This window comes from Labeo rohita, chromosome 22, assembly GCF_022985175.1.
Source record: "Labeo rohita strain BAU-BD-2019 chromosome 22, IGBB_LRoh.1.0, whole genome shotgun sequence".
Taxonomy (NCBI): Eukaryota; Metazoa; Chordata; class Actinopteri; order Cypriniformes; family Cyprinidae; genus Labeo; species Labeo rohita.
In genome coordinates, this window is record NC_066890.1 from 43653946 (window position 1) to 43668795 (window position 14850).

General features: G+C 34.4%; 1 protein-coding gene across 1 annotated transcript in view; it reads right to left on the reverse strand.

The window, feature by feature from the left end:
• Nucleotides 1-6739: 6739 nt before the first annotated feature.
• The window catches only part of LOC127153406 (natural killer cell receptor 2B4), a 39006-nt gene continuing 30895 nt past the window's right edge, over nt 6740-14850 (reverse strand). Inside the window, exons 2-4 of the mRNA XM_051094461.1 lie at nt 12953-13291; nt 6995-7297; nt 6740-6876 (exon numbers count right to left, since the gene is read on the reverse strand). Coding sequence (XP_050950418.1) covers nt 6740-6876; nt 6995-7297; nt 12953-13291 — 779 coding nt within the window. The remainder of the gene's footprint in view (nt 6877-6994; nt 7298-12952; nt 13292-14850) is intronic.

A 14850-nucleotide genomic window follows, 5' to 3' on the forward strand; every position in this document is an offset into this window, starting at 1 on the left:
GCAATTGCGACTTTATATCTCGCAATTCTGACTTTATAACTCGCAATTCTGACTTTTTTTTCTCGCAATTGCGACTTTATATCTCAGAATTCTGACTTTATAACTCGCAATTCTGACTTTTTATCTCGCAATTGCGACTTTATATCTCAGAATTCTGACTTTATTTCTCGCAATTGCGACTTTATATCTCGCAATTCTGACTTTATAACTCGCAATTCTGACTTTTTTTCTCGCAATTGCGACTTTATATCTCGCAATTCTGACTTTATAACTCGCAATTCTGACTTTTTTTCTCGCAATTGCGACTTTATATCTCAGAATTCTGACTTTATAACTCGCAATTCCGACTTTATATCTCGCAATTCTGACTTTATAACTCGCAATCGCAATTGCGACTTTATATCTCAGAATTCTGACTTTATACTTTTATATCTCAGAATTCTGACTTTATAACTCGCAATTGCGACTTTATATCTCGCAATTCTGACTTTATAACTCGCAATTCTGACTTTTTTTTCTCGCAATTGCGACTTTATATCTCAGAATTCTGACTTTATAACTCGCAATTGCGACTTTATAACTCGCAATTCTGACTTTTTTTCTCGCAATTGCGACTTTATATCTCAGAATTCTGACTTTATAACTCGCAATTGCGACTTTATATCTCGCAATTCTGACTTTTTTTTCTCGCAATTGCGACTTTATATCTCAGAATTCTGACTTTATAACTTGCAATTGTGAGTTTGTATCTCGGAATTCTGAGAAAAAAAGTCAGAATTGCGAGATAAAAAGTCGCAATATTTTTTTTTTTTTTTTTTTTTTTTAGTGGCGGAAACGGGCTTCCATAGAAAACAGTGCTATCATGTGGCAGATAAAATTTGCAGCATACCAGGGAGGATCTAGTGGAGAAATCAACACAAAATGAACACAACTGCACACAGAAGATTTATAACATATAGTTAAAGGTGCAATAGGAGATCTTGGAAAATGTTAACTTGATAGCACTGAAAGCTAAAGTTCAAATCGCCGTCCAAAGCCACGCCCCCCCGAATGCGCGAATGCACACGGACTAGACGATCAGAGAGCATTACCACAGTACATTGTAACACCGAGTTGAAATGTTCGTGTGGTGCTAATAATGCATGGGAGACGGAAATAATAGAGTTTAATAAAACGCCTCATGCGTTGATACACACGTCCAGATACATGGGGATCGTGTGAGGAAAAATGTACACAAACATGCATTTAACTCAGGTCACAAACAGAAATAAAATCTATAAAATAAAGAGAGACAGGTGCCGGTAGAGCGAGTCATTAGGGACTTTAAGCAACAGCCTCCAAGGCTATGATGACCGGAAGTAAGCTGTTATACCGCCGTAGCCGAGAACGTAAAAATCACTAAGCAACTAGGTGATGATGCAAAAAAGCAGACATATCTTTTTACAATCATAAACATCGTTAAAACTGTCTTAAATTTAAAACATATCAACACAGATTAAATGAAAGACTAATGGTAGAATCGTATACTGATGGAATTGCAGTGGTATATACTATAAAATGTAACATTTATCTACTAATCTGTGACGTTGTAAAGACTACGGCAAACCAGCTGTTCTCCCGTAGTAGATGGCTACAGTAGAACGTCAAGAAGTGGCAGTTAAAGTCGTGAACGCGCAATATGACGTCGGAATGCGGTTGCAGTTCCATCCGTCGCTGCTGCTTAAAGTCCCTGTTTCTTCACTTTTCCAGAACGTACAGATACACGTTATGCAAATGCGCAGTTGTCAATCTGCCATAAAATTACCGTAATGCTCTAGTGGCCTTACAGCATCACATGTCATTAACCGTGATAACACTTTATATAGTACTGTTAGTAAAGTATTACAATACCAGGAAGGAATATCAGTTTGTTGATGCTTGCCAACTTAGCCCTTGCTATAAACAGCATGGGCGTCGGAACTATTGAATGCGGGTGGGACAGGACCCACCCACTTTTGAAGACCAATGATATCGGACCCACGCTTTACCATCTCTAATTTGGCGAATATGTCTGCCCACGTTTAGAGTGCCTTTAGTCAAATCCATTCCACATGACGATTGCGCTAATAGATTAAGCTCTATGGTCATGCATATGAACAGGCAGCATCTGGGGTGGAGGAGTGGACGGAGTGGGCGCGGGCGCATCAGGCGCAATCCACCAAACATATTTCAAAGGAAGCGGGGGGCACGGTCCTGACCGCATCGCTGTCTTTACTGGGTGTGTTTAGGGAATATTCGCGCCTGCTGCACTCCTCACAGAAAAGTAAAGCAGGCCTCACACTACAGGATTTTTAGCCCGATTTTGCCCATGGAGCCAATGCTCCATGCGGCCGAGTCCGACCCGAGCCCATCTTTTTTCCCCTTCTCTTAAAACGGCTTATACTACTGTTTTAGCAATTAAAATAGTTCGGTTTTGTATGTAATGGCAAAGTGATTATATTTCGTTTCGTTTTTTTATTAAGTTAATTTAGAAAAACGTTTGGAGCATTTTTTCTTCGTTAAATAACTTTTTTTTTTTTTTTTTTTTTTTTTTTTTAATTAACGACCAAGCGGTCAGCTGCAGACAGTGACTTCATATGTTTAATCAGTTTTGCCTTCTCAAATCACAACCTGCCTAAAGTAAAATCTATAGATATAAAACAGCTGAAGCATATAACAGTTAACTAACATTTAAAAAAAAAAAAAAAATCATTTGTAAACATTAGTTGCTGAAATGGCAGTCTGTTGCGTAAGATCACCTGAGGCGCTCCCTCCGTCATGATAATCTTAATAATATTTTGTATTGTGTGATGTGCCACAATTTTCAAATCTTGTAGTGTGTGCAATCATTCTCCTTAAATGACGCTACCTTCTCATGACGGTATGCTCTGCTCACATGCTCTGATAATTATAGCTTTGTAGGACTATACATTATTTTGATAATTAGTCAAAAAAAGTTATATCCTTATAACTTGAATTTTGATTTTTTTTTTTTTTTTTTTTTTTTTCTGCAAAAGTGGGGGCCGGCAGAGAAAGTTTGGGAACCACTGGATTAAGGTTAGGGGTCAGATGTGGGGTAGGTTTAGGGGTTAGCATTGTTTGTAGCATAGTTTGTAAAACTGTGATTGACACGACCAATAAAACCTTTAGAATCAGCTGTTGGGCAGAGTTTGTGCTGAAGTGGATTAGGGGGAAAAAATTGTGCATGCGTGTCATGTGCCTGTCTGTCAATGGGAGTACCAGAATACCACAGCCACACCCTATTTTGCAGCGCCCACCCCATTTTGGAGTCCCCGCCCCCATTTGGAGATCTCCATGCTGCAGTTATACCCTTCTCGAAAGCTCTGTCAGGCGAAGCATCCACCACACATTTTTCGAATTTTAATATATAAAACCAAAGACTCAGCAAAAGTAACAAGCTCCATTGCTACATGGTCAACACAGTGAGCAACGTAACAGTAAGGTTGTCAAAACTGTATGACTTGCTGTATAAACTGTATAACATTACAGAAATGTTTATGTGTAAATGTGTAAATTCGTATTTAATTACGGTTATCTTCCGAAAATGTAATCAATACAGAGAAAATGTTTTATGATGTTTATTTTTCAGCAACTACACAAAACAATTCTACAGCAAGATATGAAAATAGACCACAAAACAATTATCAATCACAACATACCTATACACAATTTGATTACATTACTTGAACTGGGGAAAAGATAAACTAAAAGAAAAACTCATTCAGATGCGTGTGACTTTCATCATATTTTATCAAGAGCTCCACCTGGTGTCCATAAATTAATCGCATATGCATAGATAATACTGTCTATTACCATTACAAAAGGTTTTTATAGTATACATGAAGGCAGTTTTCTAAAGACAAATAAAACCTAATATAAATAAATATGTCATATTCGGCAATAATTGAACATGTTGGCTAACCTGGATAGGTATTCCCTACTTACCAAATTCACCTACTTCTTGCTTGGCGATACATTTCAGCATTTAATGTAAGTTCGAAAAAGGTTACACCATGTAGCTAAATGACATCAATTCGATGATTATCATTTTGAAATGATATTTTACCAACGGTAGGGAGCAATACATTTAAAGTGCCTTTTTATTATTGGTTCTATCTTTAGTTTTGCGCAGTGGTGTTGAGATTATTTCTTCAGAATACGCAGATACTTTTGGAGAAAGGCCGTATTTGGAGAAAGATGATTTTTGACCCACAGATAGTGTAGTTATGGTTATCTACCAGCAGACGCTAACTTGCCAAGCCCATTAAAACAAAGATTCCTGTAAGTCACTCAAACAATCAGCAGAGGGAGCCATTAGCACAGCGAATTCTGTATACACTGAAAGAAATGGTAATCGGTAAAATGGTAGCATCTAAATGAACTGGTTTTATTCAGTTCAAAAATATTATTTAACATCACCGAATCAATCTAAATACATACATGTATATCACACTATAACATAAAAATCTGTAGAAAAAAGATAATGTTCTGACGGAAATTTACAAGTACGTTTTCCGGTAAATGTACAAGCATTTTCTTCAAGCCTAAACACTGCATAATGCAATGCGCAATTCAAAACATGGGTTAAATACGGAAAGTTCCTTCATATTAGCAGTACACTGGGCTGTAAATGACTTCTCAACCAAAAGTCACATATATTGTTTTATATACACTTTGATATTTGCAAGTTATCATTTATTACATAAAGCATTTGATCTAGCTGTACATGCATGAACCCCTGAAAATCCTCTGAAAAAGTGACATATCCTATTATCATTGAGTTGATAGTATATCCTACAATTGTCTCAACAGGACTTCTGAATAAACCATTAGATTCCGTCCGGCCTCCTATTAGAAAAAGACACACAGTATCGAGAACAGAGCTGATACACCTGCTCAAAGCACAGATTCAGAGAGTCATATAGAATTCAGCCATGAATGAATGAATGAATGAATGGATGGATGGATGGATGGATGAATGAATAAATAAATAAATAAATAAATAAATAAATAAGCATTTTGACTATTAAATCCAGATTAAAAAAAAAAAAAAAAAAATCTGTAGATGTCTGAGCGCGAATTTATGTAAAAACAGCCACAAGCAGACACACAAAAAACAATACTCAGATTAGCAGGGTTTCTGTAATAAAATTAGCAATAAAATTTAGTGCAAAAAGAATAAAAAGTATCTTACAGTATCTCTGTGTGGAATTAATGTTGCTTCCGTATAATCAACTTTTTCATTAGCCTGAGCTGTTTGATAAAAATGTATAAAATAAAATATATATTAATTATAAAATATATATTTAATATATTTTAATATAATTTATAATATATATATATATATATATATATACACACACACACACACACACACAATTTAAATTGTGTTTACAAAACGTGTTGCCACTTGTAAACATGGATTTAGCTGGTTTTGCATCTGAACTCTTATATAATATAATATAATATAATATATACATATACACATGTGTGCAGAATTATTAGGCATGTTGATAATCTGGTCATATTTTTTTACCAAGCACATTTTACCAATTCCAAACCACAACAATCTTAATAACTACTATTAATTTTGTATTTAATCATTTGTAAGTGATATATAACTGTCCGTGAAGGCTGGAAGTGAAAAACTCCTTATATTCAGGTGTGTATAATTATTAGTCATGTTTTATTTTACAGATAAAATGAGCCAAAAAAGATATTTAGCCCAGACTGAAAAGTCAAAATTATTAAATGCCCATGAGAAGAATGCAATACTAATGCATTACAAGAATTTGCAAAGTTAAGGCTTGACCATTGGACAGCGAAATGCTTGTTGAGTCTGCATGGTCAGAAAAATTCAAGAATTTTGAATCTGAATTGAATCTGGCAGTACATTTTGGGAGTTTATGTTTAGTCTCCTATCCTGAAAAGTCTGACTTGCAGAGATGGACTAAAATGAACTCCCAAAACTTACTGCCAGATTTTGGAAGATAAATTCTTGAATCAGAGGTACAAGAGGATGTGATGCTTGTCCTTCAAGAGTCACTCTCAACTTATCTGTCTATAAAAAAAAAAAAAAAAAAAAAAAAAAAAAAAAAACTGTCTTCATGTATTTCACAACACATCAGCTTGTTATTCTTATTAAGTCAGGGGCATTTTTTAGGATTTTTTTACCAAGCAAAGTCTCTGAGAACCTGACACATTGTACTTCTGAAGACTCCAGGTAGGTTGCAGTTCTGGAAAATGGTGGCGCTGGAGACTAAACGGTTCCTGATGGTGTCACACCTAATTCTTCACCTTAATTCCTAATTCTTTTGCAGTTAACATGCATCTTTTCTTCTCCACCTGTTTTTTTCTGATCATGCAGACTCAACAAGCATTTCGCTGTCCAATGGTCAAGCCTTAACTTTGCAAATTCTTGTAATGCATTAGTATTGCATTCTTCTCATGGGCATTTAATAATTTTGACTTTTCAGTCTGGGCTAAATATCTTTTTTGGCTCATTTTATCTGTAAAATAAAACATGACTAATAATTATACACACCTGAATATAAGGAGTTTTTCACTTCCAGCCTTCACGGACAGTTATATATCACTTACAAATGATTAAAAACCAAAATTAATAGTAGTTATATATATATTGTTTAGATGTGGCAACACATTTTATATTTATATTTATTTATTTATTTATTTTATTTTCTTATTCATAATACTTCCCATCTTCTTTTGTTTGTGCATAGTTTTTATGGTTACAGAACATCATCATGACTACAGCTGTGACCACCAGCAGCGGCAACAGCAGAAATACAACAATGAGAAATAAAAATTGGCTGGATTCTGCAATGGATAAAACACAAACAGTCATTACGCTACTGCTGTGCATTATAGCACCAAATTGACAGATCAGATTCAAACAGATTCAGACAGATTCAGTGTGAATGTCATACTGATATACCTGAAGGTGTCTGACAGACTTCACTTATGTCCACATGTTGAGTCTGGTTGCTGATGGGGTTTTTGAGCACACAGCTGTAGGTGTTTTTATCCTGATATTCCACCTCCAGAGGTAGAGAGAGACCGATGCTGAGATCAGACACACTGATGCTGGACAATAAGCTGTTTCCTTTGTACCAGGAGAGAGTCACATCACTCACATTCACCACTGAACACAGCAGTGAACATGTGGACCCTGATGATCCTGATGATGAAGTAAAATTTTGTAAAGAGTCTCTGATAATGACAGGAACAGGCAGAATACCTATAATAACATGTCAGGAACAATCAGTTACTATAATGACATGTAAAGATCCTCTAATGCGATCACATAATAATGATAATAATAATAATTAAAAAAAAACTCTTAATATGATTTATTCATTTTACTCACCATAAACATGAACACTGAAGCTCTTGTGTTTAATCACTCCACTGATGATATGTACTTTATAAAGTCCAGAGTGTAATTTGTTGGTGTTTGTGATGGTCAGAGATCCTGTCTTCTCATCTATCTGTAGTCTGTCTCTGAATCTCTCATTCTCACCACTATCAAATATCAAAATGCTTTGTGTATTGGTTTGAGCTATACGATTATCTGAACTGTTAAGTCTAAATGTCCACAGTATCTGATCATCTCTCTTTCTTTCAGTAAAATCGTTGTTTAAAGTGACAGAACCTCCCTCCATCACTAATATTGTCACAGTTTCATCTGTATAAACACCAGACAAACCTGAAGAAAGGAATCGGCACAACAGTCACAGATCATCACCTCAGATATCTTTCAGATTTTTTGAAAACAATACATAAAACTCCATTGCAATTTATTAAACATAATAGTTTATAAGTATGAACTATTACACAACTGGTTTACACAATGTCATAATGAAATGTGGGAACAGGGATATAGTTCACCTAAAATGAAGCTTCTGTCATCATTTACTCTCCCTAATCTCATTCCAAACCCATATGACTGATTTCCATCAGAGGAGCACAATGAGATATCTGTGTTTTCTTTGTCAGTACAGTGAAAGTAAATTGCTGTTCAGACCCCACTGCTCTTCAGAAAATCTTCTTTGTGTTCCACAGATGAAGAACATCACAACATGAAAGACATACAAGTGAATAAATGATGACACTTTTCACTTTTCGTTAAATATGGGTTTATTCTCTTTGGTGCTACTGTTATTCACATTTGTGAATATTTAAAAGGAAACTGCAAAATACCTTCATTTATAGGCTATTTACAAGACGTACAGGTTTGGAACCACAAAGGACAGTAAATGAGCATTCACATTTTGGGCTAAAACTATACATTTTAAGTGATTAAATATCTTATGTAAACTACATATTAAGTTCTATGTATTTTGACAATCCGTACATTTTTTAAAATGCTGTAAACTGCACATTCGATTTATCATTTAACATTCATGGGTCGAAGTTTTCAAATCCTACGCGAAAATTACTTAAATTAAGTGAAGTACTTATAGTTTACATTGTTATTTTATTAAACATTTCTGTTTTGATATAAACTGCTACACTGAACATACTAGTTTGACTGTAGCACAAGAACTGAAACCATAAAAACATAACTTACCACCCAAAAGCCATAGACAAAAACAGAAAAATGCATGAACCACCATATTCGTTAATAGCTCAAACAGTCTGAAAGTATAAAACGCGACGTCTGAAAATAATATTCAGAGAGCTCGTCACGTAGACAAAACCTACTACAAAAAGGCGGTGTCTAACTAGGCTACTGATGCAGCTTCACAGCTTGTGGTTTGGCAGTTTGTCCGACAAATAATTAAATACCACATACACCCTATTTTAGCTTTTTTGTCATACTCATTTAATACGTTTAAATAAAACCCAGAAAATGGTTGCTTATACACAATTATCATTTGCGTCTGCAGTGATTTTTTGTTTGTTTGTTTTTCTCCAGCGTTTTATTCCAAGGTTTCTGAGGAATGAGCGTTCTGACACGTAAAATGTAAATCATGTAAATCACGTTTTTATTACGCCATTAAATCGATTAGGAGCAAACGTTTTAACGTGTTTTTTTTTTTTTTTTTTTTTTTTTTTGGTGCATGTGCTTGGAGAGACAAAAGTTAGAAATCAGACAGCACAGCGTTCCTGCTATAAGAGCCTTTTTGGTGTGCGTGTAAACGTTAAGATGAAACATGAGACAAACATGAGGTAAATATCACTATTTTACTAAAAATAAAAAGCAGGATTTAAAAAAGAACAGAATATAGAATATTTGGATCGCCAATTTTGTAAAGAACAAAAAGATATGACTTAACTGTGTGTCTACAAAACATAAAATGCTAGCTGTGAATAGCTGTGAAGTCAGCCTCCACAGAATGCTATTAAATAAATAATTTCAATTTTCAGATGTGAAAGAAAATTATACAGTGCTGGATATTAAGTAGGAAAAGTTGCTTAAACAAGTTTATTTTCCAAGGTAAAGGGCCCATAGTTACAGTATGCAAAACATTCTCTGTGAATATCCCCTTATTTGTCTCTTCTTATGTTGGATATTGTAAATCGCACTTTTTTTTTTTACATACATGGAGGTGGTAGCTGATGTAAGCTGATATTTTCTGTAGCTTTACTCCTCTTTGCTATAATCATGACATCTTGAAAATTTATAGTGAAGCTTGTTTAAATATACTCATGAGACTCAGATTAAAGTAAGTCTTAGTCCTGTACCTTATGTGTCTGATGTTTCTCCTGATTCATAATGAGATTTAAAAGAGGATAAGGAGATATAAATCACTTAATTAAAAAAAAAAATAGATAAATAAAATATGTGGAGAGCAATGGTCCAGATGACAAACATAGATATAAATTTCCTTAAGCGTTTCTTTTTTCATGTTAATGTATGGTATTTGGCACTTCAATGAGGGTTTTAACAAAATGAAACCATTGCTTCATCAAGGATGAACATCATGACCCCAGATGACAGACACTGCTGTGAACTCGAAACAGTGAAGTTAAGGGACAAGCTGCCTTCAGCTAAACCAACAACCCAAGCCCCCAACACACACGTAAGCACTTACAACACACCTACCACATGCATTCAATAGACTTTATTGCCAGTAGCCCTAACAGACCACAACACATCTTGCTTTAGCTCATGAAAGGAGCTGGAAACTGTGTCACAGTGCATTAAGAACCTCATGTTCTTTCCTAAAAAAAAAAAAAAAAAAAAAACTGTGCAGGAGTGCACAAATGCAACAGCATTTTACAATAGCCGCACAACACCAGCAGCGCATGTGTGGCAGCACTACATGAGTTGGCAGTATGTGTATGTTTTCATGAATCAACTGCATATCATTATTCAAAATAAAAATATTTTCTTTGAGCTCAGACTCTGACAGTTCATTGACAACGCCAACCAGCCAAACCCATCAACACACTGATTCCTGCAAGACACACAAACAGTCTGCGGAGGGAGCCATCAGCACAGCGAATACACTGAAAAAAATCTTAATTTACAGGCATTTCCTTCAAATACAATGTGTAATTCAAAACACGGGTAAAACACCATCAATACGACAAATACTTTCATATTAACAGTGAACTGGGCTGTGCATGACTTTTCAACAAAAACACTGTGCAATAAAACTATTTTTTATGGACTCTTTAAGTTAACTACTGAATGCATTTGGTCTAGTTGTACATGTATCAGCCCCTCAAAATTCCTGAAAGAAGCTGCATATCCTATTATCATTGAGATGATCCTGCAGTTGTCTCAACACAATTTCTGAATACACCATCTGATCCTGTGTATTAGCCTCCTGCAAGAGACACACATTAGCAATCAAGAACGGAGCTGATTCTACAATTGTTTAGAGCACACATTCAGAGCGTCCCATTGGATTCCGCCATGAGAATGTAGCCATGAGAATTAAATGATTATGTAAGTACATGCATCTTTAGAAAAGAATGAATAAATGAATAAGCACTTTAACTATTAAATCTAGATTTTTAAAATGTTGTTTATGATCTCTGAGTGCTAAATTATGTACATAAAAATGGCCACAAGCAGACACACAAAACACAATAGGGTCATTCTATAATTGTGGGTACATCTCCTGTTCATAAAGTATATTTTTAACCTTCTGATGCATGAATTATTATATCACAAAGTAATATATATATATACATATATATTACATGTTTGGTTTTACTTGTAAACAAGTGAAAAATATTATTATTATTATTATTATTATTATTATTTTCAAAATCTATTTTGGTGGTGGGCTATTCATACACAAGTGAGCACAAATATAAACACACACAAGCACATACATCTTCCCACCACACACTTGAACGCAATTATGAACACATATCTGCACTCATACTGTGTACATGTATTCATGCTTACACTTTTATAAGACCTAATTAGCAAATCTATACTGTAAGCATTGAATTAAATAATAAAATCTGAAGGCTATATTTTTGTTCAGTAAAACCATTCAAGTGTAAATTATATCATAATTTTAATACAATATAAAAAAATAAGGCAAAATGTATACATGGGCCCATAGGCAGAATTACACCCGTTGGTGCATGACGTCCACTGTAGTGGACAGATATTTTTCTGTCACAGAAAAAAATGGAGAAGCAAAATATTGTTAAAATGTGGATGAAAATATTTCTCACATGATGCTACATCTTAAATGGTTCAAAATGCCCAAATAGCTACCAAATAGTTGTCCACTGTAATGACCATGATGCATATTTTCATCAGTATAAAGCCCCGATGCTTAATTTTCTAGTAGACAGTTATATTTTCCAAATCACCCTACTATATTATGTTTAAAAAAGCCTTATGTTTTGTTAAAAAATTCTGTTTTTATCACATACAACCCTGGTATTCAGCTGTCCAGCTGTTGTTGCTCATTCTATTCTGCATTTAAGCATGGAAATGACCTCAAATATAAATTAATTTCATAGTTTTGCCTTCTGTTAAATTAGGTTATCAAGATATATAGAATGACCCATATACTTAGCTTAGCAGGGTTTCTGTAAGCAATGAGATTCAGTGCAGAGAATAACAAAAGTATCTTACAGTATCCGGAGCTCTGTGTGGAATTAATGTTGCTTCCGTATAATCATCCTCTTCTTCATTTGCCTGAACTGTTTAATAATAATTTATAAAATATATATAAAATTTAAATTGTGTTTACAAAATTTGTTGCAACTTCTAAACATTTATTTTTTGTTTTTTTTGGATATTCATAATACTTGCCATCTTGTTTTGCTTTTGTGTAGTTTCTATGGTGACAGAATATAAACAAGACTACAACTGTGAGCAGCAGCAGCCACAGCAGAAATACAACAATGAGAAATAAATATTGGCTGGATTCTGCAACAGATAAAACAGAAACAGTCATTAAGCTACTGCTGTGCATTAAAATTGAAGGGGCACTGAGAATGATCAGATTCTGAAAGATTCAGTGTGAATATAATACTGACATACCTGAACTTGTCTGACAGACTTCACTGATGTCCAGATGTTTGGTCTGGTTGCTGATGGGATTGTTGATCACACAGCTGTAGGTGTTTTTATCCTGATATTCCACCTCCAGAGGTAGAGAGAGACTGATGCTGAGATCAGACACACTGATGCTGGACAATAAACTGTTTCCTTTGTACCAGGAGAGACTCACATCACTCACATTCAACACAGAACACAGCAGTGAACATTTGGACATTGATGATCCTAATGATGATGAAGAATTTTGTAAAGAATCTCTGATAATGACAGGAACAGGCAGAATACCTTAAAAAACATGAAAGAAAAACATATTACAGCAATCAATCTACAGTGATGAGTAAAGATTCTTAATCATGTTCAGGTGGTCAGATTTATTACATTACATAATTATTTGTTCAGTTTACTCACCATAGACAGCAATATTGAAAGTCTTGTATCTGACTCCTCCATTGATGATTTGTACCTTATAAAGTCCAGAGTGTAATTTGTTGATGTTTGTGATGGTCAGAGATCCTGTCTGCTCATTTATCTGTAGTCTGTCTCTGAATCTCTCATTCTCACCACTATCATATATAGAGATGTTCTGTGTATTTGTCTGAGCGATGCGAGTCTCTGAATTTTTAATTCTAAATGTCCAGAGTATATGATCATCTCTCTTTATTTTAGTAACATCAGTGTTTAAAGTTACAAAATCTCCCTCAGTTACTGGTATTGTCTTGGTTTCATCTGTATAAACACCAGACACACCTGGAAGAAAAGAGTCGGCACAATAGTCACAGATTATCACGTCAGATATCTTTCAGAGTTTATTTGAAAACAAAAACAAAAATCATTATATATTTCTTTTAAATATATCAACCTATATATATATCATTTTTACATAACTGGTTTACACAATAAACATTACAATAATAACAAATCATTTTAAGGGTTAGTTTACCTAGAATGAACCTTTTTGTTTGGTTGTTTGTCTAAACTATCCCAAAACTGAGGAACTCACACTTACATTTTGGTTTTTCACTCTCATTGTTAAATATGGGTTTATTTTCTTTAGGTCTACTATATCACTTTTGTTACATGTTAAAAAACATAAAAGTGCAAAACATTTTCTTTTGTATTAGGTTTGGAACCACGTGAGGGAGAGTAAATTATGACAGTTTACATTTTGGGCTAAAAACTTTAATTGTAATTTGATCGGATATATTTAAAGTTTCTATAATTTGGCTTTTTTGTATTTTTTTTTTCTTTTTTTTTTTCTGGTAAATACTGTACTGCATTTGAAAATATGGAAGTAATTTCATTATGTCTTTAATATTCCAAGGTCAAAGTTTTCAAGCCCTACACAGAAGCTCAACAAAGATAAAGTACATTTTATTCTTTTATTTTAACAAGTATTTCTGTTTCCATTCAGACTGTTAAAACACACTGAAATAGTCTGCCTGTATTGCAAGAAACATAAAAAATCTAGAACTTACCACCTAAGAGCCATAAACAAAAACAGAAAAAAGCATGACATATCCGCCACATGTCTGAAAATAATAATCAAAGAGCTCTTCATGTAGTAAAAACCTACTACGAAAAGGTGGCGTCTCATTTGCTGATGCTGACTTTCTGTGGGTTGGCAGTTTCACTCTGAAAAATAATTAAACAGCCTACCACATACAGACCATTTTACCTCTGCTTTTTTGTTTAGCCATTAAATACATTTAATTGAAAAAAACACTTGATTATACACAATGATCATATGCATTTACTTATTTATTTATTTACAGTTAGTCACCCTTATATCATTCCAAAACAATGATTGGCCTTCTTCTATTAAACAAATATGGATATATTCTGTTTTTTTTTTTTCTTTTTCACATTGCAGTAAAAGTCAGTGCTGTTTGGACCACAGTGTTCTTCATTGCAGTTTGTCCCTATAAGCGCAGAATTCACAGTTACTGTTGGTAGGCTTGAAATCTGTTTCAAGGATGGATTCGGTATTTGGTTAAAGTTGCTGTTGTGTCAGCAGGGCTGCTGTAACAGGCTGGAAGGTTAGGATGATTCCAAGGGCCCGACAAGGGGGAGAGGGCCAGAGTGTGATTTCTGCCAAGGTCTAAAAAAGGAGAGTAGTAAACAGTCAGTTTTTTTTTTTTTTTTTTTTTTTTTCAGTTAAAGTCAGTTCACTGTTGATTTAGTTCAGTTTAATAACTGTGTGAAGTTCATCAATTATGGTATAAGTTCAGTTAGTCTACATAGCAGCTCTGTAAAAAAAACAACAATGGGTGAGATGCCATCTTCTTACCTCAAAAATAGTATTTTTT